The following is a 27,147-nucleotide window of genomic DNA, read 5'->3' as shown; positions in this document are numbered from 1 at the left end:
ACCTCACTGTCTTGGTATGCTGTACAGGGTGCCTAGATATTGAATTTCAGGGTTTGGATAGCAGTCTGAGGTCAGACGCTTAAGATGTGGGTGTTGCAGCACTCATCATCTTTATTATGTCAAGCATATATTTCCATTTTTAGGCATCTATGATGAAGGAAGAGTGCATGTTCAGAACCACTCAAACAACAACTATGTAACAGAGAAGGCAAAACATGGCTTTGTGTACTAAGGCAGCACCCTATTACAGTGTGGCTGCCATGTTCCTGTTCCTTTTCAGCTTTCTCAGATTAAAACTAGATTTTTTTCCCTTCTAGCTATTAAAGTTCACACAGTCAGGGATGCCAAATTCAAATATCTGGGTCTGTCTAAAAGTCATGAGAGAAACAACACAATTATATTCAGTAACATTGAAAGAAAACAAAATAAGTTTCAAACCTCTTGGGAACTTTGCACACCCTCTGTGGGTGTTTTTATATTAGTGCCTCCCCAGGCTTTCCCAGGAGATTTTTATCACTCTATGAAACTTTCAATACAGGCTGAAAGAATGAGCCGAGTTCTATGTCCAACAGTGCTGTAAGGGTCCAAAGAGCTTGGAGCCTGGAAGGATGTCACAAATGGTGACAGATGGTACAGATTCATCATTTAGAAATGAATTTTTGAAACAGATGTTTTACTAGCCAACTCCTGAGTCTAAAAGTACCCATCATAGTTCAAAGAACATGGGGCAAGATCTCCTTGGATCTCCCCCTCATGACTCAGAAATACCATGATTACACAAATGGGAACATAATACAGCCCTAACAGGACAAAACGTAACATAACCATGTAAGGTTGTTTCTCTTTTGCACGAATCAGGCTATTACTTGCTTGATCAGCAAATCTGAATCCAAAAGTCAGCTTTACTAGAGGGTTCATATTTACAGCCAGGCTTTGAAGTTAATCCAAAAAACTCTGTGCTTCTTCTTGGCCTTTGCACAATGTCTGTCTGTGTCTTTGTTCGCTGGTTGGGAAATTTGGGCTGCTTTATTTATTCAAACATGTCTAATCATTGCACGTCATTTAACTGTTATATGTCATGGGAGTCTGGGTTTTAAGGTGACGGATTACAACTGTCAAGAGGCAAAGGGGTCAGCTGTTGTCAGTTAAACTAAGTGGAAGAGGAAGGAGTCACTCAGTACATGACTGATCTTTTGTGGAAACAAAATATGCAGACTGATCCCTACAACTTCGATGAGAAACGTGAATTATTTCATCCTAGCATTAATAAATCATTTTCAATAAAATTATTCTCAGGTTTGTATTAGCATACCTATGAGGAGAAAGTGCGTAATGACAGTGTGTTCTCAGCTTAAATGGGTACAATTTCTTCTGCAGATCATCATATCTTCATTTAGATTATAACACTCTTGAGGAATGCTGTATTTCACTATTCTCCTGCTTTCTTTAGTATATCAAAATTTTGTACATGAATTGAATGTGCAAAAGAGTTTGGGATGTTGCTGCAGAGACTGCAATTTTTACTCTTAAGTTTCTTTTCAAAACCATGACTGTGCGGTTCAGTCTGGCCCTTCAATCTTCCTTCCTGGTTCAGAACCACCATATCCTGATTATTTGACTGTATTTCATTCCTCAGATTGAAACTGCAGATTTCAGCCTAGCTAACAGCAGTTGCTTTTTAGGTACACTTTAGTTTACTTCTGGAATAACCTTAGGAACTAGGAATTTTACAGGCTTACTAAGAGCAGATGATGCCCTTTTTAGGAAACTAATTATGCTCTACAGTCTTTTATGGCGATAGCTGTATAACTTAATTTTAAAAGGGGCTGTGAAAAAGGGAACTGTTTTGAGGTGAGTGGGAGGAAGGCAACCAGGTCCCATCACACTATTTGCTCTCTCTCTCTTCTCAGTATCTAAGTTTGCATGTGAAGAAGGGGTCATGTTATTCTGGCAGCTTCTGCAACACAAATGGGAGGATGCAGCAGTTCTCTGGGGACTACCCTTTTTTTTTTACTTAGAAAAAAAATGCTGTTGATTTACGTGGAGTTTTTGAGCCTTTACAAGGCCCACAAGTTACTATTTGAAGGAAACAGAAATGTTTCCTCAGGATACAGATGAAAGGTAAAATCACAGCCCATAAAAAGCCTTGTTTGATAGCAAGTGTGTATAAGGACAGTGGAGTAAGCAAAAGATGTTTTTGTAGGAGTGTTTGGCATGAGGCCTCTGCACCCAGGGGTTCTGTAGGATGGCCCATCCTTTTCCCTACCCACATACTGCTGTAAGATTCCACTTCTGCCTTGAGCTCAAGGGAAGTTTGGTTAGTGTTTTCAAAGAATAATTCTGTGTGCAGCCTAAATCCTCTATCCATGGATGGAACCGGGGAAGCACCAGCAAAATCAGTGAGAGAGATATCTTGTTCTCTCATTAATTGCCATTTATAAGATACATAGGGAACTTAAGTAGATTTTAATTCAGATTGGGAAGAAAAGCCATAAACTTGATGCACTGCCCTTCAGGCCACATAAAATAACAAAAGGGGGAAGTCAACAAAGAAGTTTGCCCTTATGTCAAACAACCCTTGTTATTTGAAAAAGCAAAATAAGTAAAAAATAAAACCGTGTGTGTCCAAAAATGCTGTATTACACTGGACTTGGTTGTTTATGTGGAATGAAGGCTAGAAGAAATAGCCTTGGCCTTGGGCTGAACTAGATGGAGGGGTTAGGGTGTGGACTAGTTTTGTTTTCATTCATTGTTGTTTAAAATAATGTCAAAATATCAAGAGCAGAGCACAAGACACTTGCTAGATGAGCTAAAGTATAGGTAATGTTAGGTATGGGAAGAAATAGCACCTTAAATAGATAACTTAAAATCTGTAAATTAAAGTCTTCTGAAATCACAACAAAATATCTGCCTCCATTATAATTTAAAAGACTGATAAAATTAATGTAAAAGATGTGAAGTTTAAGAAGTTAATGATAGAGGTGAAGACATCTTGATTTTCAGAGGAGCTATCTTTGGTCACAGATACATATGGGTGGACATACCCTCTTGTTACAGATAGCACAAGTATGTTTTGACCATGCACAGAGTCACACATACATTTTTCTAACAAATTAATACAAGAACTAACAGTTGTATGACCTCTACTCTCAGCATTTATGCAAGCTACTCTATATTGGCAGTAGTTCAGGTTTTTGGAGGTATGGGTCAAAGAAAGAAAGCTAATGAGTTCCCAAAGCATATATTTAAAAGGTAACACCATATTGCTTACCCTCGTCTAAAATGTGCCAGACTCCAGCAGACACAAAAGGAAACAAGTTTTAATCAAGCATGGCCAATACTTCTGTAACAATACTGAACTCCAAATGCAGCAGACGTACGTTCTGGGGGGAAAATTCCACCAAAGTGTGCTTGTGACAGAGAAAGTACATGCCCTTCAGTTAGGGTGACTTCACTGGGCTACACCTAACCAGAAAAAAAAGTATTTTGGAGAAGGTGAAAATGTTCCACAGAGGAAATGGAACAAAGTCATTCTGGGGAGTCTCTCCAGTAGTTAAACTCTTCAAACCTGCAGAAAAACAATGAACTGTCACTCCTTGGCTGCTAAAAGTTTTGTTCCTCCTGCCCTTAGTCTACCTGTGGGCTGGATTTGTCCCTGCATTTTAGTCTGGTTTCTGACTAGAATGCTTCCATATCCTTTAACGATGCTTTGGGGAAACTTCATTTTTTTGCACAAGCTTCCTGCAGAAACTACCAGCTGGAGGCTGGAAAACTCTCCTTCAAATTATACAGGATTTTCCAGCACTTCACGCATTATTTCTATTTGTCTCAATTGTACGTAGGGAAACATTATACTGAATATTTATTTGGAACACTTTCCGTGATTTCTGGATGCTTCTGTGTCTCACAACTGTTAAAGAAAACAAAGGCTTCAGTTCAAAAATCTATTTGTAAAACAAAAGTGTGGAGAGAGAGAGAGAAGCCTTAATAAACACACCAGCAGGGATCTACCACCCACACAACGCAGGGAATGGCCGTGTTTTGCCTACTTACCAAGATACTGGCAAGCTACTGTCTCAGCAACGTGCTCAAGAGCAGGCTCTGCTGTTCTAACACAAGAGGAACCTCAAAAGACCAGTGTAGCTAGGGCTGGGCTCCCTACTGTTGGTCATTAGGCACTGACAATCATAAATACCAAATTCCTCCTTCGCCTTCCTCCAAGCCATAATGAAGTCCTCAGCTTGAATTGCAAACCACAGGTTCTGCTGCTTCCAGTAAATACTGAATATTTAAGCATACACTGTTTAAAAAATGATATGGTAAAGAAATGTTGTTTCTCACAAATCACTTAAGAATTACAAACAAGGCTGTGGGAGAGACAGCTGCATGTATCTCCAAGGTGTTGGTACATTTAAAAATCCTGTTTGCAAATGCTGCTGACCACAGTCATTGTTTTAAAGCCCTTTGCCACAAGCTCATAATTCTGTGATTGCAGGAAAAATACTCTTGAGTCTTTTACAATCTCCATTCCTGTAAAGCAATGGAGATGTGCAGCATTTCCAGGAGCCTAATGAAGAGTCAAGAAGAGTTGATAGTTGTGGGCACAACCCAAGGTTATTAACCCCAGCCAAACATTAATCCACAGGAAGTACTCTTCTCTGATGTTCTTACTGCTGATATAAGCTGAAAATGAAATAAGCCATGTATAGTAGGTGAAACAATTTATTTTTCCATGGGTGCCGTGTTTCTTTTATATGATGTTTCAAGAGAGTTAATGCCTTTACTGTACCCTAGCCAATCAGGCTGTTATGTCCAATGTCTACTTCTTTAATAATATAACATATCCTGCTCTCTCCATAACAGATTACTTTTCTAAACCTTATAAATAATATGCTAAATTCGCTTAATATGAATTGCTTAGAATTGAAAACACAAGGCTTTTTAAGGGTTTTTTTTTCTGAATGCAGATCATGCCACAACTACAGACGCATGCTGGGGCTTTGTGTGAGAAGTCTGTCGCTGTAGAGTAAAAGATGAAGAACGGCTTGAGTCTGAAAATGGAAAATAATTACTGTGATGAGGAAAAATTTTTTTAAGATCATCTCATAGATGTTCAGCACCATTAAAGCGTATAAAAAAAGTATATTTGCCAAGTGCAATATTAAATTGGTCTAATTTTTCATTTCAAATACTCTTGATTGATAGAAAAGGTGGTTGGCTTTCATGAGATGCTGTCTATGTTAAGGAGCTGATTTGACTATCCCTATGTAGTTATTTAAAGTAGTTTTCTTCATATTTCTCATTCCTAATGTAAGCCCTAAGAAGAGGTTAAATATTCCAATAATAAACATTCAGCTGCTCTCAGTATTTTAAAAGGACAAAATTATGGCATAGCCAAATGAGTTCCAGAAGGCACTGAATGTGCTGGCTTCATGTCACCAGCGAACACTTACATATTTTAAGAGAAAACTAGTTTTTTAAAAAAGAAGACAAGGCCAATACCAGAACTATAACCCTGGACCGCAGGACATCAGCCTTCAGCTGAAAATAATGCCTTCAGGGAAAATATGGCTCTTCTGCTGAATGGGACACAGAAGGGACTGGGTTACTGAACACCTCCTTCACTTTGGCCTCTGCTGGTAAAATCTGCATATACTAATATGAGGCCTCTGTGATCAGAGGCAAAACCTGCAGCAATCAACATTTACCTTTGGTGGTGGAATATCAGAACATTAAAACAAATCGGACATTAAAAAGTCCAAAGAACCTGATGGGATACACCTACAAGTGCTGAGGGAGCTGTCAGTGCAAGATCACTCTCAATCATCTTTGAAGTCATGGTGACTGGGAGAAGTTCCTGAGGACTGGAAGAAAGCAAACGTCACACCTGTCTTCAGGAAGAAGGATCAAGAGAACTACAGGCCTATCAGCCTCACTTCAATCCCTGACAAAGTGATGGAGAAAAAAACCTGGAAGCCATTTGCAAACATTTGAAGGACAAGGAGGTGATGGGGAGTTGACAGTGTGGATTTATGAAGAGGAAATCATGACAACCTGATAGCCATGCCAACATCTGAAGGACAAGGAGGTGATGGGGAGTTGACAGTGTGGATTTATGAAGGGGAAATCATGCCAACCTGATAGCCTTCTGTGATAATTGAGGTTCATCTTGGAGGACAAGTGGAGAGCACTCACTGTTTTGTATCTGGATTTTAGCAAGGTTTTTGACACTGTCAAAATGAAGATAGGTGGTCAGAGCTGTGGATTAAAAACTGAACTGCCAGACTTGAAGTGCTGTGATCAGCAGCATGAAGTTGGCTGGAAGTCTATCAGTAATAGTATATCCCAGGGGTCAATACCAGGGCCAGTACTGTTTAACATCATTAATTACTTTGATAAAGGGACAGGATACACTTTCAGCAAGTTTGCAGATGACAGAACAGTGGAAGGAGTCATTGATACACCAGATGGTTGCACTGCCCTTCAGAAGAGGCTGGAGAAGTGGGTTGGCAGGAATTTCACAAAGTGTGACGAAGGAGAATGCAAGGTCCTGTACCACAGGAGGAATAATGCAGTACATTAGCACAGGCTGGAGGCCAACCAGCTGGAAGGCAGTGTTCTAGCAAAGGATCTTGGGGTCCTGGTGGACACCAAGTTGAACATCAGCCCAGTGTGTCCGTCCTTGCAGCAAAGAAAGTTGACAGCCTCTTGGGCTGCATCAGGAAAAGCATTGCCAGCTGGTTGAGGGAGGTGACTCTTTCTCTCTACTCAGCAATGGTGAAACAATCTAGAGTGCTGTGTCCAGTCCTGGGCTCCCTGGGAAAGGTGAGACATGGACATACTGGATCAAGTCCAGCCAAGGGCCACAACAATGATTAAGGCCTTGGAGTACCTGAAACACCAGGAGAGGTTGAGACACATGGGATTGTTCAGTCTGGAGAAGAAAAGGCTCGGGCATGATCTTAGCAGTGTGTATAAACATCTGATATAGGAGGGAGTAAAGAAGACTGAGCCAGGCCTTCTCAACGATATCCAGTAACAGGACAAGAAGGAAGAAGCACAAATTAAAATATAGAAAATTCCATTTAAACATTAGAAGACATTTTTTACTGTGGCGGTAGTCAAACACTGCAATAGGTTGCTCCTAGTTTGTGGAGTCTCTGTTCTTGGAGATACTCAAAACCCAAATGGACATGGCCCTGAACATACTGCTCTAGTTGACCCTGTTCTGAGCATGTGGCTGGAGCAAGACAATGTCCAGAGGTGCCTCCCAACCTCATCAGTTCTGTGAAAACTTTTAGTTGGGCTACAGTAATCCAGCTGTGTCCAAGTTGGCTCCCAGGTTTAGGTTATGCTTATTTCAGATCATTTCCACATCACAAATCTTTCTCCATCAGTGAAGAAAAGAAACATTAGCTTATCATGGGGTCTTCTTACTTCAGTTGTTGATCTACAAAACAGTAAAGCAGTAACCAGATAGTGTGTCAAATTCTGAACATCATTTTTCAGAAAGGCTTGGGACAGTTAGCAAAAATGATTAAGGGCTTTGAAAATATTCTCATACAAGGGATGAAAATTGTTTAATTCAAGGAGTATAACATAAAGCGATATGATAGACGTAACTCCCAGCCCTCTATTCCAGTGGACATATTAACACTTGACTACCTAACACTTTTTAGAGCATATCAAAGCACTTTCAGAGGTCTGTATCACTACCCCAACTTTACGCAGGGGCATGTATGAGATGAGTTGCATGTAGTGTCACCCAAAAAATCATTTACAGAAGTGGAATTAGAAGCAGGATTGTTGCCTTCCAGAAGAGCATGGTACCCACTCAGCCATCCATCTTTGGGATAAAGACAAGGTAAAAAAGGATGTAGCTGGAGTGCAGGATCATCTGTCTGTGGCAAGATAACATTTGGTTGACATTGAAACGTGTCAAATTCGAAGTGAACTAAAAGATTTACTTGATACCTGATGTGCTTAACCTTCAAAACTAACTCCAGTTAAATATCAGTGATGCAAAGAGCTCAGCAGGATTCAAAATATGTGTGTGGAAAATATTTGTATCCTTGTAGTAAATGTTGCAACTATTAAGATTCTTTTAGGGAACATGCACTTTCACATGTCGGCACTTATCCCAGATTGTCACAGATTTAGGCAGCTATTTTTCCAGTGGACATGCCAGCACTTAACTGTCATTTCAAGGCACTTCGCACAGAGAGGTAGATTATTGCCAAGGTTAGAAGAGCACGATGAGACACAGGTGGTCAGATGTAGTGTGTCAGTGCCAACCTGGCACCCAAATGAGGTGATAACACTAATTAAAAGTCACAGCATGAGCTATATAATGTATCACTTTTAAGTCATTCTGAACCAGGGAGAGTGATGCCTAAGTGAATAATAGTTTACAAATACAAGCAAGCATAAATGAAACACAGAGAACTAGCAGGGCAATACTTCTGGTTTTTTATGTCTGCACATCTTTGGGTTTGTTGAAGTGCTTAATGAGGGCTATATAAGTATTTGTACCTATATATAAGTTAAACAATGACTTCTATATATTCCTATTGCAGTTGTATAATGTAGTAAAAAAGCAAAGGCAGTTCTTCTGGGGGTTTTGAGCTCTACTGCAATAAGAAATCAATCACACTCTAAGTGAAGTGCGAAGATGTTTGTTCCTATTGTTGTTCTTTGATGGGAAGGCACAGCATTCCTTTGATGCCTTCAGGAGCTCTGCCAGCCTGTTCTCAACACTGGCCAGAAATAATCTGAAGATACCTGCATTTGTTTTGGGTTTGGTGAGCAGAGGCAAGATTTTAAAACATAGACACCCCATAAACTTCCCCCCTGCTTCAAACTCACCAGTCTCCTATTTCAGACAGAACTATGAGAAACAACTGTATGTGTCTTTCTGCATACCTAACGCTTCCACATATGAACATGAAATCTTCGTAGTTCAGCTTTATGCTGTATGATGTATTTGTCTCATGGACACATATAGAACCCAGGATGACTGCACCCTTTACCAAAAAGAAGCTGTCTTTGCCTTCGAAAATCAGTGTTCTGTATTTTTTCTCTTCTTGTTTCTTGTAGTGCTTTTAAGTATAAACATGGGTTTTAATACCTTCCTTTCTTTTTTATTGAATTTCAGAGAAAGAATGATCTCTATACTCTGTCTTCCAATGTGTCCTTCAAAGTTAAGAGCATGCCGTATAAAGTACAACCAACAAAGCTCCCTGAGGGAAGCATAGCCGTGAGTAACTGAAAATGGTGTCTTTGTGTGAAGCACATATATTTGGTCATTCTGATCACAGCTGTGAGAGTTTTTATAGATGAAAATACTGAGATCAGTATTTCCTGTGTTTCTAGTGTAAATTCCTGAAATAATACATCAAGGAAACACCTTCATTGCTTTCTGTGGAAGTTGATGATATACGATACTAATTCCACTGTAAAATAGTCTCTTGCTGCACTAATGTGCAAAGTGCTTTATTGCAGTCAGAGTGGATTTTTCACCCAGAAGAAAACAATGGAACTGATAAAGCAAGTATGTAGTTACCTTGTTCAGGGGGAAAAAAAAAATCTGGAGGAAATTTTTGTGCAGAATCCAAAACCTTGTTTCTGTCAGGTTTAGAGATCCTGCTCTTCTCCCAGTCAGCAGTAATGGATTATTTCTGGCAACTTCTCTCTTATCTGTATTAAACTTCTTTGATACCCTGATTTTCAGAAGGGAGTCCATGCCTCTCTAGGGTTTCCACCTCATGGCACATTAGGTGCAAGATATAAAATTACCTGGTAACCCCTACAGATGTAATAGGTAGGTAGGTAACTAGATTAGATAGATGTAGATAGATGTAGATAGATGATAGATGGATAGATAGATAGATAGACAGATAGATAGATAGATAGATAGATAGATAGATACTAAAGTATCTGTTTGCAGAGCAAGATTTGTATGGCCATGAATTATTACATAAAAAATTAATCTTGGAGGTGTAACTTTAATTTAGTTGTTTGCTGGTGCCAAAGCATTGACTCTGGGGAGCAATTTAAAGGAACTTGCTTCTTATGGTGTTTCATACCATGGTTAAAATTCACTCTGTTTTGTCCTTACTGATAAAAATAAGTAAAATATGAGTGCATAATTTGATTTTAATATAAGAGTAACCTGAAATTTGAAGACTTACTGTTCTCATCTTTCCAAAGATTTATCATGTACAGTCCTTCTTTTAAAAGGTAAGCTCAGTACAAAGTTTTCCAAGTTAAATTGTGGTGCAAATGCATCTTATCAGTCTGTTGAGATGTTGTAGTAGGGAGCAGAATGTTTTCTTATGTGGAAAAGCAACATAATAATACACACTACTGCTTACTTTGAATATATTTTAGAGAATTCAAGCTATAAAGTTTTGGTTTGAACAAGCCCAGATCAAATGGTGGTTCATACTTACTCTGGGAAGATGTAAGGTGAAATCTTGGTCCTATAGGCTCAGTGACTCCAACCACTGATTATGATTTCACCAGAGAGATTTGATGCTTAATGCTGTATTCATCCAGAAAGGTTCAAAGGCTCCAAGCTGACAGATATACTCGGGCTCTTTTTATTTTCTTGCAGCATGTGTTCCATACCAGGAACACATGTTGTGCAGAACTCTGTTGATAGTGGTGCCTTCATGTGGACTGAAGTGTTTTACTCCAGGTGATAGCCTGCTGTTCTCAAAAAAGTGTCAGATGATCTACCAAATGATCAGATAAGCACTTTATTCTCTTACTCCAGCCAGTATAATGCTTGTTATTTGCTGCAGATGATTTACAGCAAAATGCCTGTAATGGCAACTGTAAAATGGTGAAAAATGATAGCGCTTTTATGTTGTTTCATATCTCGACATGGCAGTGGATGCTTGCCAGCTCTACAACTTGATGTGTTATATGCACAAGCTCTTTTGATGTTCCACTTGCAAGAAGAAATATTTGCTTGAAGTTGGACAATGCTTAATATCTTTGCTCCTTCTGAAAAAGATCACTGGTTGTATTTTAAAAGTTTCCAAAGATTTATTTGGAAGTTTATGGGTTTCTTTCAGACAATGCAAGGGTGGAAGTGGAACAAAGATTTTAATATCTTAAAATTAATTGTCCAAAGTACATATCTAATAGTCATCTAGAACTTTACAGTTTATATAGTGTAGATAATATATTCTAAAACAATAGAGCACATGTCCTTCATTTAACTCATAGAGTACTGGGTTCCGATTATGCAGGCTGATATGTATATACAATTTTATTGGCATGAATAATCCCCTAAACACCAGTAACGTACAGATTCATGTAGCTGTATTTGCAGCACTGAGGTCTTTATTTCCATCTTCATAGAATATAGGTCTATATATTGAAAGAGGGTCATAGAATTATAGAATAGTTAGGGTTGGAAAGGACCTTAAGATCATGTAGTTCCAACCCCCCTGCCATGATACATAGGTGTGTGAAAGGCTATGTAAATGTAAGAAAATCGGAATCTTGTATAGTAATCCCATAAAGTGGCATCAAAGAGAAAATTAGCATGGAACTTATTGGATCTTAAACCAGAATCTACTGACATCAATAAAAGTATTTCTATTAATTTTGATAGGCTTGGGATTACATCTATATATTGTACAACTGGCTGGATTTCCTTGCTAACAGTTCTACCATTCAAGAGAAAATTGACACTTTTTCTTAGCAGTTTTATGATAAAAAATGCTATCCTTCATGATGAGTTTCATGTGCAAGGTGAAAATACTTTTTATAATACAAAATACAGGTTAGAATAAGCAATAGTTTGTTCCATTTTAATTTAAGATTCTTGAGCTAGTTTTGGTGCTTAATAAAATATGCTTGCTTTTCTTAAATATTTGATCAGATCTTCAGAGAGGATGCCTCTAGTCTAAGATTTTGACCAGTGTCCCACAGTGAGTAAAACTGGTTTTAGACTAAGGCTTATAACTCCCTTTTTAGCTATTACACAGTGTTAGCACTTTCATTTTAAATGTGCTTAGATTCCTTATGAAATACAGTTGCACAAACATTTGTAAAATGGAAATAAAACTGTCAATATTACTTGTAACTCCAAGCTCAAGGGAGCTTTTACATTTTATGTTGCGCATTTTTTCAGCGCATACAAGAACATCATGCTGCAAAGGCTGGATGGGAACATGTAGGAGTACTAAAGAGTTCCTGTTTCTCTGTCTGTGTAAGCAAAAAAAGATTAGAGAAAGGTCATCATGGGAAATAAAAGAGGTAGCATTAGAATAATAATCAGTTTGGCTACTGTTGCCTAAAATAGCAGATTAAATGATGGATAACTTATTTTTATTTTTTAAAATGTGTCTTTTAAAGAACAAGAGGGGAAAAACAGCTTTGTGAGAATCCCATTAGCAGGCACTGAATTGTGACTATATATTGGGGATGTTGGTTGATGAGAAACTTAACATGGGCTGGCAGTGTGCACTCACAGCCCAGAAAGCCAACCGTATCCTGGGCTGCCTTGGGCAACGTGGTCTAGTGTGAGGTGTCCCTCCAACCCAAACTATTCTGTGATTCTATGTTTGCTCTAGTAAAACCTAATTCCCATCTGTCCACAAGGGACTGCTGATGAACTGGCAGTTTACCGCATAATGCTACACTGTCCTAAGCTGCCTTGCAGTGGAGTTGAAAACAATTTTGAATTAACACCAAAACCAGGAGCACAATCAAAACTGTATGAAAATTAGTGGCAAAAAACCTAATGTTTATTTTATCTGCTTGCAATGTGCTTCACTGTGGCACATTTTAAAAAAGGAAAATAAAAGTCCTACATAGAAATACTTCCGTGAGCAACAAATTACTTTCATGGAACTACAACAATGATCCTGAAGTTAAGAATGTCAGATAGCATCTGTGCTAAGACTAGCTTGGAATTTATTTCCAATAGCAGACAAAAGCTCTGACCATAACTGTCTGGTTAGCTTCACCCTCATCTCAGAGCTTGATCCAGGTGACATTCCTTGTCAGTCTTCTGCATACAAAAGGTGTGAGATGATCACCAGTGTGAAAGGCCAAAGTCAGATGGCTCCTCTCAAGTCTGTGTGCTTTTCACCAGCCTGACAGAGAAGCAACCACTGTTTTCAGTGTCCACTATAAGAAGGTCTTCTAGTCATGAGTGGAGAGGAAAGCCAACACACATTGAACGAGTGGTGCCAACATGCAACATGTGTGTAAAAATTTTACTTCTTCACATTGGCCACCTTAGATGAAAACAGATAATTCCCCCCCAAAAAATGTTCCCTGGCTCTCATCCTTCAGTATTAAACCTACCATGTGGGGAAGATGATAGAACTCCAAGCTGAATAATACAAACTTGTCTTAAATCAAAATCACATGTAAAACTGTTGCAGACAGCATGTGGTGGAGGAGGGACAGGCTTCTGTGGAAACACTGAAATGAGGCAGGCAAAACTGAAGGGATGCTTTGTTTCTTTCTTTCCCTCCAGCTTCTGCCTCTGTGGGTGTTCAGAACTTGCAGTGTCAAACTCTTCACCACGAATTGCATTAGTAGCCCTGCAAGTCTTTGTATAGAGGAGCCCAGGGGTGTTATATTCTACTGGTAATGCACACAGGCAGGAGTAAAACAGATGACTACGTATAATCCCCTGCTCAGAAAATAAATCTCAAGCACTTAGCACAACCCTTCCTTTGCTTTCAAAAACCTAAGACAAAGAAGGATTAATGGGAAAAGGGTGTGGGTGCAACAAAATGGCTTTAGGATTTTAGCAGGCAAATGTTTCATTAGCCATTGGCCTCACTCCTACAAGGGAATGTGTCAGCTTTGCAGCAGCATTCTGCTTGATACAGGAGAGACCTGATTTCTGCTGTTTCACTCATTGCTGATAATCTAAGGACTATAAGCATGATGCTTTGCACTTCTGTAAGATTACAGTTTCTTGTTGATACTTCAGCATTTGTCAGGCTCCACCAGAGCTACTTAAATTACTTGTAAATTGACTGTACTATCTGTAAAGGCAGAATGACAGAAGGAAGAAGGAGAGAGGATTCTGAACCCACGCAATACAAGCAAAACTGAGCACTGCTACACCACTAATAATTGATTACAGTGTGTCCTCAGGAAGACCCAAATGTCTTTATCTGGACCCATGCTGATAGCTGCTCTATAGGTATCACAAGAATAGCTAGGTTGCCTTATTGCTTTCACAGTCTGAGGAAAGAAAACGTAACATGCAAATGCAGCAAACACACAGGAAGTGGTGCATAAAAGAAGACATAGTGGCTGCAGAGGTAATTGTAGTTGCATATGCTACTATCAGCTTTATTCAAAGCCTAATGAAGTCCACTGTCCCTAATGAAATAGACTGTTTCCACTGATTTGAGCAGGATGTCAAACATGCTTTGAGGTCTGAATGGACCCTACTGGCTTTTCTCTGGGAGGAATCTGCAGGCAGTTCAGATGACCTTCTTCCCTGCCTTTGCATTTTAATGCCAGATACAGTACCACTGAGACACAAGGAGAGCCATTCAAAAACATTTTGTCCTTACTAAATGAGCACTGCTTTTGCTGAATCTAATGATACAGAGAGCCTCTGCAGTTCTGCAGTGATTAAGTAACCCAGAGAGGAGGATGGGGAAGGGAACAGTATCGCTGAAGTGGCAAGATACTTGTTAGGAGCCAAGAGCAGGATTTCATGGGGTTTCTTACTAATTCTGCTGGCCTTGAAATAATATTTTTCCCCTTAATTGGCTAACATATTTATTCCTTGTATATGCTATCATTTTGAGGTCTTCTAGAGTCAGAACTATTTACAGCTGCACCAAAACGTAGTAGCTGAATATATTTGTTAGATCAGTGATGGTATGGCACTGCAAGCACTAAATCTTCTAGGTGTAGGTCCATGTCAAAGCGTTGACCTCAAAAGGACTGGGCAGTGAATCAGATTTTTCTGTGTAACCCTCAACGTAAGCTTTGGTAGAAGGCAAATGGTGTCCCACATAGAAAGTTTGTCCGTGATTTCAGTTATGATCTGTGTCCCATAATAGTGAGGGATATTATAAAAAATATAAGCATCAGTAGACCTCACCATCTTACAAAGTGCTGTGTCAGAGGAGGGACAGCAGGCTGCACAGAGGAAGTAAGTGGAAAGGACTATTCCAAAGCATCTTCCAATTAAGCATGACAGTAGGTGAGAGACAGATCTGCTGGTGCTTGCAGAATGAAAAGTCTGGGAAAGTATGCTGATCATGAGAGTGAGAGGAAAGGGCTAGATGTTGCAGAAAGGCTGAAATCTGCCATCTTCAAGGAGAATAGTGAGAGGCACAGAAACTGATTTAATTTTGAACTGGACTACGAAGTCATATCCAGTCTTCAAGCTTAGGATGCTGTTCCATGAATGAAGTTGTGCTGAATTTCAGGTGCATCAACCAGTGAGTTAAGAATACAAAAATCCAACAAGCAGAAAAGGAATTTGCAGTGAGTGCAGATCAGAAATTGGGCAATAGCCAAGAAACTTATTAGGAAGAGTAGATATCCTAGCTGTACCTCAACCACTGAAGAGGAAGATCACTTGAGAGTTTGTGTAATCAGTTTGCTTTGCAAACCAATTTAATCTTGTCATGAAGAAAATAACTTCCATCTGGCACATGCTTATCCTGTTTAAAGGAGACTAGGAGTAAATGGGAGATGCCCAATGAGAGAGAAAACCCCAGAGAGAAATAATTTCCAAGGCTAACAATAAAGACCAGATTTTGAGAAAATAAACTAAAACTGAATAGACATAATCGTGGCTGAGGAGCTAAGGAAAGTTCAAACTCATTCCTTCCCACTTTGAAGCAGCAGGGAGAGAGCAGATAGTCAATAAAATTAACAAGGAACCTTCCAAGAGCAGTCTTAGAGCATAGAATGAGTTTGGTACAAGGTATTGAAGGGAGAGTAAGGAGGAGGTTACATATGTGGATGGTCCCAGAAACAGAAATACAGAAGGGTTATTATTACTCTTTGTTGAGATGAAGGTCTAGAGAGAAGTTATCCAAGTCAATTAAAACCTTTGATGACTTGTTATACACACCTGCCTCTTTCTAGCGCCTTAGACAATGAGAGAGAGTGTTTCATGCCTATATCCCATTTAGATAATAGCCCATATGCTTGGCTTCTTTTAAGGGGTAGCATCATTGTGTGCATTGGGCTTTACCACAAAGACAATACACTCTGCTTGAGTTTCATTCTTGGACTTGCTTAGCTGATATGCAAGTCTTAGTTAAAAATGTATACTGGTGTGTCAGCAAAAATTAGAATAATACACTGGTATCTGTTGTGGTGTGAATTAAGGGTTTGGGCTGAAGTCAACCGCTGTTTCAGAGTAATTCAGCATAAGTCAGTCATACTGGCCCTGGCTGTACCAGCATGCAAGTAGAACTTTGTTCCTTGAAGCATCTGCAGAGAAGGGTATTTTTTGCTACTCTGTATTAAGTTAAAATGATTAATATGTCTGACATCACAAGACTTACGTGTATGTACAAATCCTATTTCTAGTAATTATCATGAACAAGTGGAAAACAACTTGCAGTAAATGAAGCCAACATGGAAGAATTCCAAGCAATGTGTATCTCTAATCCTCAAAGATGCTGTTGAAGTGAATGATTGTAACCTCTGTAGTCTACTGGCAAATTTGCTTTACTTTCTTAATTTTTGTTCATTTGATGTATTCTTTTCATTTCAGATCAGAACATCTGTCGTTTGGTCCACTCCAAATGTCTCCTTTGTAATCCCTTTATGGGTTATAATACTAGCAATACTTCTTGGACTACTGGTACTAGCTATGTTGACCTTAGCCTTATGGAAGGTATGTTGCATTATTACTGTTACTGTTGCCTCACAAAAATGGAAATATACTAGAAGACACTGACAGAACAGAAAAAGAGAGGCTGGAATATTGTAATCTTTAATAGTTTGGAGCAAAAGCAACAATACATGTGTCTTTTTTGTTTTGGCATTTCTGACATGCTAATGTCACTGACCTTTATGCAGGGAACTTGTTTTCAAAGTCCTCCTTTATTATTAAAATCTGGTTATAAATGGGCATGAAGAGTTTGGCTCTGTTTTCCAAGACCTATGATCCTCTCTTTCAGGATGTTTAGGTTCAAAAAGAAGTGACTGTAGCTTTGTTTTCTCTGAGTACTTCAGGAACTTCCAGTTTTTGTCAGCATGTAACAACATTCCCAGCTTTGAGAATTAGTTTTTAGTTTTCCTTTCATATTAGTATGTCATATCTTCTGATTTTAAAGTTTTCTGGTTCTGTGTTGGTTGGTAGACTCCATTCACAGGTTCTAAGACAAGTTACTGGAAAATGCTGTATTACAGGGAGCCAATGCAGCTTTCAGTCATCCTCTCAGTTCCCATTAAAAAAAACCAGTAATTTCTTAAGTTTTAGGCTATACCTCATCTGCTTTTAGCTGCCTAAAGGTATGGGGTAGATGTCCAGCCCATGCTAAATTTCCAGATTAGACTAGTCAGTTAATAATAGCAAAATGCTATGTCTAAAACATGGGGGGATAAAAGGAATTACCTTTTGGTGGTACTCTCCTTTGACCTCTTGTGAAGTCTACATAATTTTCAACCTTTCAACCTTTTAGACACTTAGAGTTAGGTGAGAGGAATCTCATCTTTCATGATCTATAGTCTAGCTTGCAACACTGTCCTGAGCACATTTCCTAACACATAGTCCACCTCTATTATTATTACAATTTGTCAATCTAAATGTCTTTTCTGAATGTCTTGCTGAGCTGAAATCAGCAGTTTTCTAATTAGGCCATACCAGCATTCAGACCTACTTTGCATCTCCTGCAAAGACACCTTTCATATTAGTTGAGTTTTTAAACTCAATGCCTTGCACCTAAAGCTCTCATTTTTCATAGGGAATGATTTGAATAGAAATTAAAAAGCTTCACAGTCTATCAACCTGCCATAGATTTTATCTGACCTTTCAGGTTGACTGAGTAAAGAATTAAACTGCATCTGAGTCTTCCTGTGGTTGTCTTACCATGATGCCTTTGTTTCTGTTGATTGTTTCCTGCAGTGTGGCTTCTTTGACAGAGCTAGACCTCCTCAAGATGACATGGCTGACAGGCAACAACTGACAAATAACAAGACTACTGATGCATAGAGGAAAAGAGTGACAGTTCAAGTCAGAATCCTGCCTGAAACTAGAGACATGATGAGGATTAAATGAAGGATTCCTTCCACAAGGCTTCCATTGTACCTGCAAGTGACATGGTGTCATAATCTAATCTATGCAATGTTCTGAGAACGTGCCACATGATGGCCATCGTTGCCAAAAAAAGGAGCTTTATCACTGCCTTACAAACACACTCACCACTGAACAGAATGTTTATCCCGTATTTCAGTCAGTCTACATTTCGGCAGATGCTTTTGAACACGTGTGTTATACTGAGATGCTTCCAGAACAAGCCCAAATCTCCCAAGGAGAGAACACTTGCATTGCTGTATCGTCTAGAAGATGGGCCAGGACAAAACTTCTGAATGCTACTGTATCATGCAGAATACCTTTGACACCTCCCTAAGAATAAGAACTTTTATGAAATTATGGCTCAGGGAGACAAGCAATATATCAGTACTGTGAAAGTACTTCTGAAAAACAAAGGTAGTCTATAAAGAACTTTATAGATGGGGCACAATTATTTATTTTTCCACCTTTTCAGGATAAGTATCTGATATAATCATCAACTTAGATTCTGAGAGAAGAACATTAAAAGAAATAGAAATCATGTACTTACCTTGCATGTAAATAGAAAAGTAAACCTATTGTACACACAGAACACATCTTTCTTGGCTAGAAAGTGTTTTGCAAAGTGGATTTATGCAACATTTTACAAGAGAAGATATATGATAAACAAGTACATGTTGTATCTCTTTCAATCCAGAGCTGGCAGTATCACACACACAGATAAATCCATGAACAGAGTAGAGAAGGGGATGAGTTACCTTCTCCTTGTATTGATGATGGCTGACACCTGTACAGCTGACACAGGATTCCATCATTTGTGAAATGCTGCTTTAAATTATCACAGCCATAGTGGTGATATTGAGAAGGCTTGGGGGTTTTGGGCTAGGGTGTTTTTTTTGTTATCATCCTGTTACTTTGTGGAAATGACCTCTTAAAACGGCATGGCGAGTGCCACTGTATCTTCTGTTTGTGTCATACACCGTAACACTGTTCACGTAAAGAAATCTTTGCCTTATTTTGTTATTACTTTACAATTTTAAAGCTGGCAACATACTCAAAGTGTTGACTTCAGCAAAGTTGAGGGCTGAATCTAATGATTTCCTAAGCAAAGTCTTGCAAGGAAGGTGGAAAGGATTTGTACTTATGGAGAAAAACAGGATGCCAGCCAGCCAAGCATGGACAAAAAGAAGGAAAGGTATTTTGAGATAAAGAGTATAAAAACATATGTTTGGGGGGGGGGGAGGAGAAGGAGATGGGAAGAGTTTGATTGGTTTGGGGTTTTTTTGTGGGTCGAGGATTCTGAAGAAGAGAGGCTTCATTCTTTCTCTTCTATCAGCAAACAGTCCTTATCTCAGCAGGGGCTCTAAGCTCTCATCTGTGCAAATTTGTGCCTGAAAGTTTGAGTTTTCCCGTGCTGCCTGTGAGTGTGAAATTAGCTATATCGCATAAACTTCAGGAGGGATTGTGCATTTTCTGAAACACACATCACACTTCCCTTCTCCTGAGCTCCTTTTCTTTCTAATCCATCTCATCTTCTCAATCAGCAAATGTCCTCATCCAGCTTCTTGGGTCATTTTAGGTAACTGCCTTTCTGCTTCCTAAGACTTTGGGACAGGACTAGCCATGAGACTTTGTCACTTCTGACAGGAGATCTTACAGTTTGCCATTTCTTGCAGGCAGGCTGACCTGTGAAATACAAGGAAAAGGTAGAAACCTGAGCAGGTGTGTGCCATCTTCATATCTAAGGCAAAATTGCAGGAAGACCTCTATGGAGTCTTCAGCTTATTAGATGCAGTGTGCCCTTGAGATTCAATGAGAGGAGGAGGCACATGCCCAAAAAAACTGAGGCGCTTCACTCCATTTTCTGAGAACGGGGAGGCCTGACCACTTCCCAGTCCCGCAGAAAACCACTAACAGACTGTTTCCCCTAAATGGGTCTGAGCTGACCCCTAGTAGATTAAAGGAATCAGCGGATAAATATCACCATAAAGCAAGCCTGTCCCATATTTGCACACCTCTGTACCCCATACATTCCAGGCAAAATCATTCTCCCATGGAAAACACAGTGAGCTTCTAGCTTTTGTAAATATTGAACTGTTGTGTGTAGCAACCTCAGAAATAAGATCAGCTAGCTCATTACAGTCACATCATCCGCACAACTCTTACTCTGATGAAACAGCACCCTAAGGAGATACCGAACACAGGACTTTTGTATGTGCAATACTTTATATTACTTATATACCTGAAGCATGTTTACACTGGCATTTGTGGTTGTTTCTTAAACTTTTGAATATACTGATTAATGATTACAATAAAGTTAAAGAAAAAGAACAGAAAAAAAGAAACCAAACACAGCTCTGTTTAGTATTTGTTGCAATGTGTTTTCAATTCTGTGTTGGTCTGAGGATGGGACTAGGTGACCTAGTAAGTTCTTTGCAGTTGTAACATCTATGGTTCACTTTTGAGCAATTACTCTCCATTTTAATGATGGGCAAAACATGTTCAGATACTAAATTTAAACCAAAAAGAACCTCAGTGACTGCTGGGCCTGGCTGGAATCCATTGGCTGCAGCTGTGTAATGTCACTGGAAACCAAATTAGAGGCACATGATCTGACAAACAGTTACTTTGAGCAATACTTTGTTTTATATTTCTACATCCTTGTAGATTAAACTTCCCCCATGGAAATAAATGTCTGGAGCCGTGTGCTGTCAAGGACTGTAGTCTTGGGTCCCAGCGTTTGTGAATAGCTTTGGCTGCAAATTGCAAACAGCTTTGCAAGGAAGATTTCTGGGTTTCAGTGCTTGCCAAGAGTGTTTATCCCCTGGGGAGATTGCATCCTGGATGTGGACACTAGCAGGCAGTTGACATAATCTTTCCCCCTAGTATATTAGTAATGTGCTGCATGATAACCTCTGTCACATCCCTACATGACTGAACTTTTGTTTCAGTGATGTCAGCCTTGTAATGAGTTACTAAATGCAGCTTTCTGTGAAAGTAATTCAGCCTTACACTCCAAATCCATGTGGTGAGCAGCTAATTGCTGAGAATACAGGAGTGGTCCGGAGAGAAGAAAAAACAGGAGGTTACTTTATAAGTTAAAGCCTTTTACAACTGTTCCTTGCTATGGCCACCACAGCGGTCTGGTAAACAGAGAGACATTCATCTTTTACTTCGCATGCTTCTTGCCGAGTTTGAACAAGGCTGCCCGATTATTTCATCCCCGCAGCAGATTTCTGAAGAGTATCAACTGTCAAGTGACATTTTCTGTTTTATGGAAATTTCAGAATTTACATAACAGGGACCAGTACATTTGAATATGTTGTCACGTATGGATTTAATCTTTAAAGGTATTTAGGAAATACAATTTCCATTCAACCACCAGGTTATTAACATGAATTTTTTCCTGTCACCATCCCACATTTAAAATTGTTCCTGCCTTATCCAGCTTTTTTGCTGTCACAGCTTTTACAGGTTTCCCACATTAGACATCTCTTGAAAATGGCACTGATTTTCTCTGCCCTTTACCTGTGATTTCATTCATCCATTAGCAAGAAGGATCTTCTGGTAGACATGGCATACATTAACTAAAAAGCATTTTGGGAATGGACAAAGCACCCGCAGATATTCAGGGGAAAGAAAATCCCAACTGGCCATGACCTGCAGTGTTCCACTACATTGTAGCGAACTTTAATGAAATACCATCTGACACACTGCCGTTAGGAATTGTTTATGAGTGTTTTATTTATGATTGTTGGCAAAGATCCATATTAAAATGTAGTGGAACGATAGTGCCTCTCGACAATAAAAAGTCTTGAATTCAGCTTATGCAGGCGCCATGATGTGACACAGCAGGAATGCTTTTAATATTGAAGCACTGTTCTTGTTTTGCCTGTATGTTGTATTTAAGGGGCACTTAACCATTCAAGATGCTACCCTACTGGACACGGTGATTTTTCAGAAAGGAAGAATGGAAGTAATTGTTCGACTCACTTTTCAGATGGTTTCATTTGTTTTCATCATGTTGCTCTACTTAACTGATGCACCACATTTCATTGGGTCGTGTATTGTTCTTTGTTTCAGTAACGGTTTGTAAAGGAAACTTCAGCAACTCTTTCCAAAACTGGACTGTGTCAGGCAGTACTGCTTTTCCAGAAGCAAGCTCAGAATTGAGGATGCTACATGAATGGTCAGTGCCTTGCTTGGGCTAACTTACTTGTCAGCTGTTTACCCAAATTCACGTTCAGAGCCATATTAACAAAACATCAACCTTAAACTTCCCAGTTCTCCTGTCAAGGAGGGGCAGGGTGTGCCCTCATCCATCATCACTGTGAAGACCAAACACCAAGCAAACCTTACAGTGAATCTGGGGAGGGCACATTTTATACCCACAGAAGACAAATAAAAGACAACCAAATCAAGGGTGTGGCAAAAGCACGAACAACATCTGTCTTCTGTTGCTCTCCTGGTCATGAAGGTTAACATTTTCACAGCAAAAGCAAAAAGACCCAGGCTCAAATCTGGACTTTTCCCTTTTTAGGCACAGAAGAGACATCAGGAAATATCTCAGGTGTCTGCTGAGACTTCCAAGCATGTCAAAGCTCTGTTATAACAAACACTCGCCATGCAACTCACATGAAAACCAAAAGATTTCATTTTTAAAGATCCAACAGTCTGTCGTCCCTTGCTGTATGCTCTGTATATGAGAACAGACCAAGCATGGGTAAATTAAACTAGGCAGGAGGATGAGACAATTTGACTCAGTACACCAGGAAGAAACTTCCCTTTAGAGAAGGACAAATTTTCTCAGTGCCTAAAACTGGGAAAGATTTCTTTTTCTAGAGGAGAACATGACACCACAGAAGCCTTGTCCTTCAAGCATAATGGGTACAAGCATAAACACAATGTGACTGGGCACAAGGGACTTACTATCAAGCACTCAAGGAGGCTGCAGGATGCTACGTTAACTATAAATGACTTACAGAGAAGGGCTAGGAAGCTGTAGAGGAGAAATAAAGCTTTAAACACATTAAGTAGATCAGGAACAAGAAGGTTGATTAGTAAGATGGATGGATTGGAAGTAAGGCTCAGCTACAGGAGATACAAAGTTGTGACCCCAGAAGATAAAGAGACTAATGATCTACTGCAGTGATTTTTTTTTCCATAGTGACCAGCTGATTCATTGCTCATGCAAAGTTTGAGGAAGACCATTTCCCTAGGAATTAGATAACGAAAGGAAAAAATTCCTCTGCTGCTGTGACAGGACTATTGAGTTATCCGTGAATCCCTCTCATTCCTAAATGAAGGGCTGAATTCACTTCCTTGACTTTCAGAGAAGGAAGGAGGTGGCAAAGACATGAGACTTGAATTTGTTCCAGCGTCTGCTAAAAGCTTCTGGCTTCACTGCTGTTTCAAAGTGACCGTTCAGTATTTGCTGAGGCTGTATGACATCTTTCACTGTGCTATACAAAGGTAACAGAAAGACATTTTTATCAAACCATTAAAAAGTAAGCATTTAGTGGAAACTTTCTGCCTATGCCTGGCTTACTCAGGAGACCTGAGGAGTAAAGTGGCATTTAAATGATATTTTTAATTTGTTTGGGTTTTTTTAAATTATTTGTTTATCAAGTGTTGTTACATATATTTAGAAGCTCCTCTACATATGTAGGTAGCTTCAGTCCTTACATACATCTTTAAGTAGTTGAACTGAAATAATTCTTTGCTAACAGATGAAGGAGCCACAACTAAATCAGCAATGGAACTGAAAAGTTAACTGATGTAGTGAAGTTATTTAAGATCGGCTGCAATTAATTTTTTGTTTGGTATTTTTAAATTTTACTATTTCTTTAATTCTACATTTGATTTATTATGGTACTAAGGAAGCACTTAGACATTAATAACATTAATATTTGTGTTTAGCAAGACACTTGCTAACAGACCAGGCAGGAACACAGAGCAAAGGGGAAGGACCGTATTTTTCCCTTGGTTGGGCAGCTCCAAACACTGCTGTGAACCTTCCATGCTCTGCAACAAGCAGTTACTCTGACAAAAGGGGAAAATCCTAACACCTTAACAGTTCTCAGTCCTTTGGATGTATTCCTTTTGTCTCAAATACTTCTGTAGTGTCTTGCTCTACTCTGTTGGGTGCTGCTTGTTTAATTATTACCTGCTCCAACACACTCAACTGGAATCGATGCCACCTCCTTTCCATCTGCTTCTTGTTTTAAAAGCTGAGCGTATCTCTTGGCTCCTGAACATGTGTGCAACTTTTCAGTAATTCCCAGATGATTGATGGGAATATGTTCTGCCTGATTTGGAGGGAAGGGGTATTTAGTCTCCACCCTACTTTTCTAATGCCCATATACACACAAAAAGTCAGTCCTATGGTATCTATTACAGATTATTTCACTAAGCAACCAGCCAAGTCTTTGTTCTGTAGTTTACTAGAACAAAGTAAGCTTGAACTTGACCCTCCAGCCATTTTCAGCAAACAACATCTGTGTGAAGCAGTTAGGCTTCCAATGCATTGACTCACTGCAATGTCTTTAAGAGTGAATCTTGCAAAACGTGTTGTGGACTCTTCAGCACCATCACTGCAGTTGGTATTCTGTGTTGGGTATATACTGATCTTATGTAGATCATGCTTAGCTGTTTTATCATCTCAAAAATGCTTTTTCTGGAGAGCAGGAATGAAGTGCAGGAAAAAATGTGAGTAGGCTTTTTCAAGCACACTCAGAAAGAGCTGGTGAGCTTTTAACTACTGCCCTCTCAGTTAGCCACTCAAAGGGACAGCCTAAGCAGGTCCGCAGAAGAAGGGGAGGTGGCAGCGAGGGGTGTGAGCACCACCAAGGAGGAGCAGTGCCCGGAAAGATATGGACTGGCTCCAGTGGTGGCCTGACAAGGAGAGAGGATTCCTTGGCTGTCAAAGGACTGAGGGGCTCTGTGCTTGGCCTCCCTATTTCCTCTCTGCACTCTCTTCCTCTGTCTTAGTCCATGTGCCCTCACTCCATCCTACATGCAGGTGGCTTGTCCACCCTCTGGCCAACTTGCAGCTCGCTGTGCTTCCAGCTGATTTCCCCCACACCACAGCAGCAGCAGCTCCCCAGCTCTCTCTCCCCACACTCCTGACTTCACCAGTTGTTTCCCAGCTCTGTGACACGGTGAGGCCCCAGCTGGACACTACAGGCCTCCCAAAGGCTGTTCTCACCCGTGGCTACCCCCCAACTCTCCTCAGGGAGCCTTGGGCAGGGCCCAGTCCTGTCAAGAGAAGATACAGCAGCTGTGTGATTCTCACAGGACTGCTGAGCAGTTGCATGAGGAGCGGCTTTCAATGGCCACATCGACACAGACACCCAGGCGCACACTGGGGATGGTATTCCCCAAATCACTCATACTCTGCTCTTTCACACACACCTACACCTTCTCAATGATAAACCATCTCTCCATGGGTCTTTTGTTGCTCCATGTAATGTCTCTTGATCATTTTTCTTCCTGGGCTCATCCCCTATACCCCAGAACAATGTCCTGGCCCATTCCTTGCAGGTCACCCCCCAACACAACGTCCCCCATGACCTTGCCTTAGCTGAGCTCTGCCTATTCCTCTTGGCTACTAAAGCAGGCCTGATCTCCAAAGCTGCCTTGTAGTATGTACCCTGGCGCTTTATTAACAGCTCTACCACCACCACCTCAGGCCCTACAGCTTCCTCTGGGGTGGCCACTCTTGCCAATGTACTTTGGAAACACAGGAGGGAAGGGATGGCCTTGTGCTTGGGTGCTGGGCTGAACTTGGGCAAACACAGTCCTTTCTTTTGACCACAAACTTCATGTAACTTTGGGCAAAGAGCTTCATCCCTCACCTGCTCATCTGCAGCAGGGCCACCAAACAATAGTGCTGTATACATCTTGCAGATAATAAACTCTTAAGATGGAAACCAGGTCTCTCCTATTTCTCAAAGGTTCAAGCAAACTTACAGTGCTCTATCAATGTTGAATAGTGTGAGCCTCTGGGGAGCAGTTACTGCAAGTTCAAGTGCCTGTATTGCAGAAGAATGTGACTGCTCCCCTACTTTCCCCACAGACCTCTGAAACCATATAGGGTTATTTTTTAGCTGCTTACACCTGTTTTATTAGGGGCACCTGTTATAACTAGTGAAATAAAGTAAAACCAAACTGATGAGGGAAGTAGTTGTGGGTACCGTGATTTAAGCTATTAATTCATCTCAGACCTACTGAAAAAGTCTGCTTATTCCATTATCATCATCAATCCAGTCACATATAAACCTACTGAAATGTCATACAAATTACAGTTTTCCAAGCTGTTGTGTAGAACAATTCAGATGGGAAGAGCTGTAACTATTAAATACTTCTCTTTTCAACTCTGCATCCATGGACACCAAAGGGATCATACTTGCTTTTCTTTTGAACATGGAATTATCTAGGAACTACATGTAATTTCTAGAGCTTCTCAACAAAATACTCTGCAGCTTTTCAGCAAAAAGTTAGATACGTAGAGCCTTGCCTTTGCTCTACTGCACACCAGAGTATTGCCTTTTTTGTCTGTAACTGAGAGATGTACAGCCCAGCATGGGAATACACATACACAAATAACCATGAATCAGATCACTGAAGTGGATTTTGAGGAATGAAAATGCATGTCCCTGAGCAACATCCAGGCTGGGATGCTGGCTCAACTATAAGTAGCAGTTGAAAGTGAAGTCACCGGGGCACCGAATTCCTGGGTGCCCCCTGAAAAGTCAGACCTGTCTGAAGCTGAGCAGTCAGGATCATTGTAACACTTGAAAATCTTGGCCCAAGAACTGCCTTTTGTTAAACCTAGCAGGGTCACTTCATATTGGCATGCAAAGCTGCTGTGAAACCACCATGAG

General features: G+C 40.0%; 1 protein-coding gene across 1 annotated transcript in view; it reads left to right on the top strand.

Moving 5' to 3' along the window:
- ITGA8 (integrin subunit alpha 8) overlaps positions 1–18,931 on the top strand; it is a 111,355-nt gene extending 92,424 nt beyond the window's left edge. The window contains exons 28-30 of the mRNA XM_061346111.1: positions 9,155–9,256; positions 16,739–16,861; positions 18,095–18,931. Coding sequence (XP_061202095.1) covers positions 9,155–9,256; positions 16,739–16,861; positions 18,095–18,181 — 312 coding nt within the window. The 3' untranslated portion in view covers positions 18,182–18,931. The remainder of the gene's footprint in view (positions 1–9,154; positions 9,257–16,738; positions 16,862–18,094) is intronic.
- Positions 18,932–27,147: the final 8,216 nt, after the last annotated feature.

Source organism: Neopsephotus bourkii, unplaced genomic scaffold (assembly GCF_033783945.1).
Source record: "Neopsephotus bourkii isolate Nb327-2 ecotype Australia unplaced genomic scaffold, CSIRO-AGI_Nbou_v1 NB_257, whole genome shotgun sequence".
In the NCBI taxonomy this organism is placed as follows: Eukaryota; Metazoa; Chordata; class Aves; order Psittaciformes; family Psittacidae; genus Neopsephotus; species Neopsephotus bourkii.
This window is presented reverse-complemented; position numbering and strand designations above follow the sequence as displayed.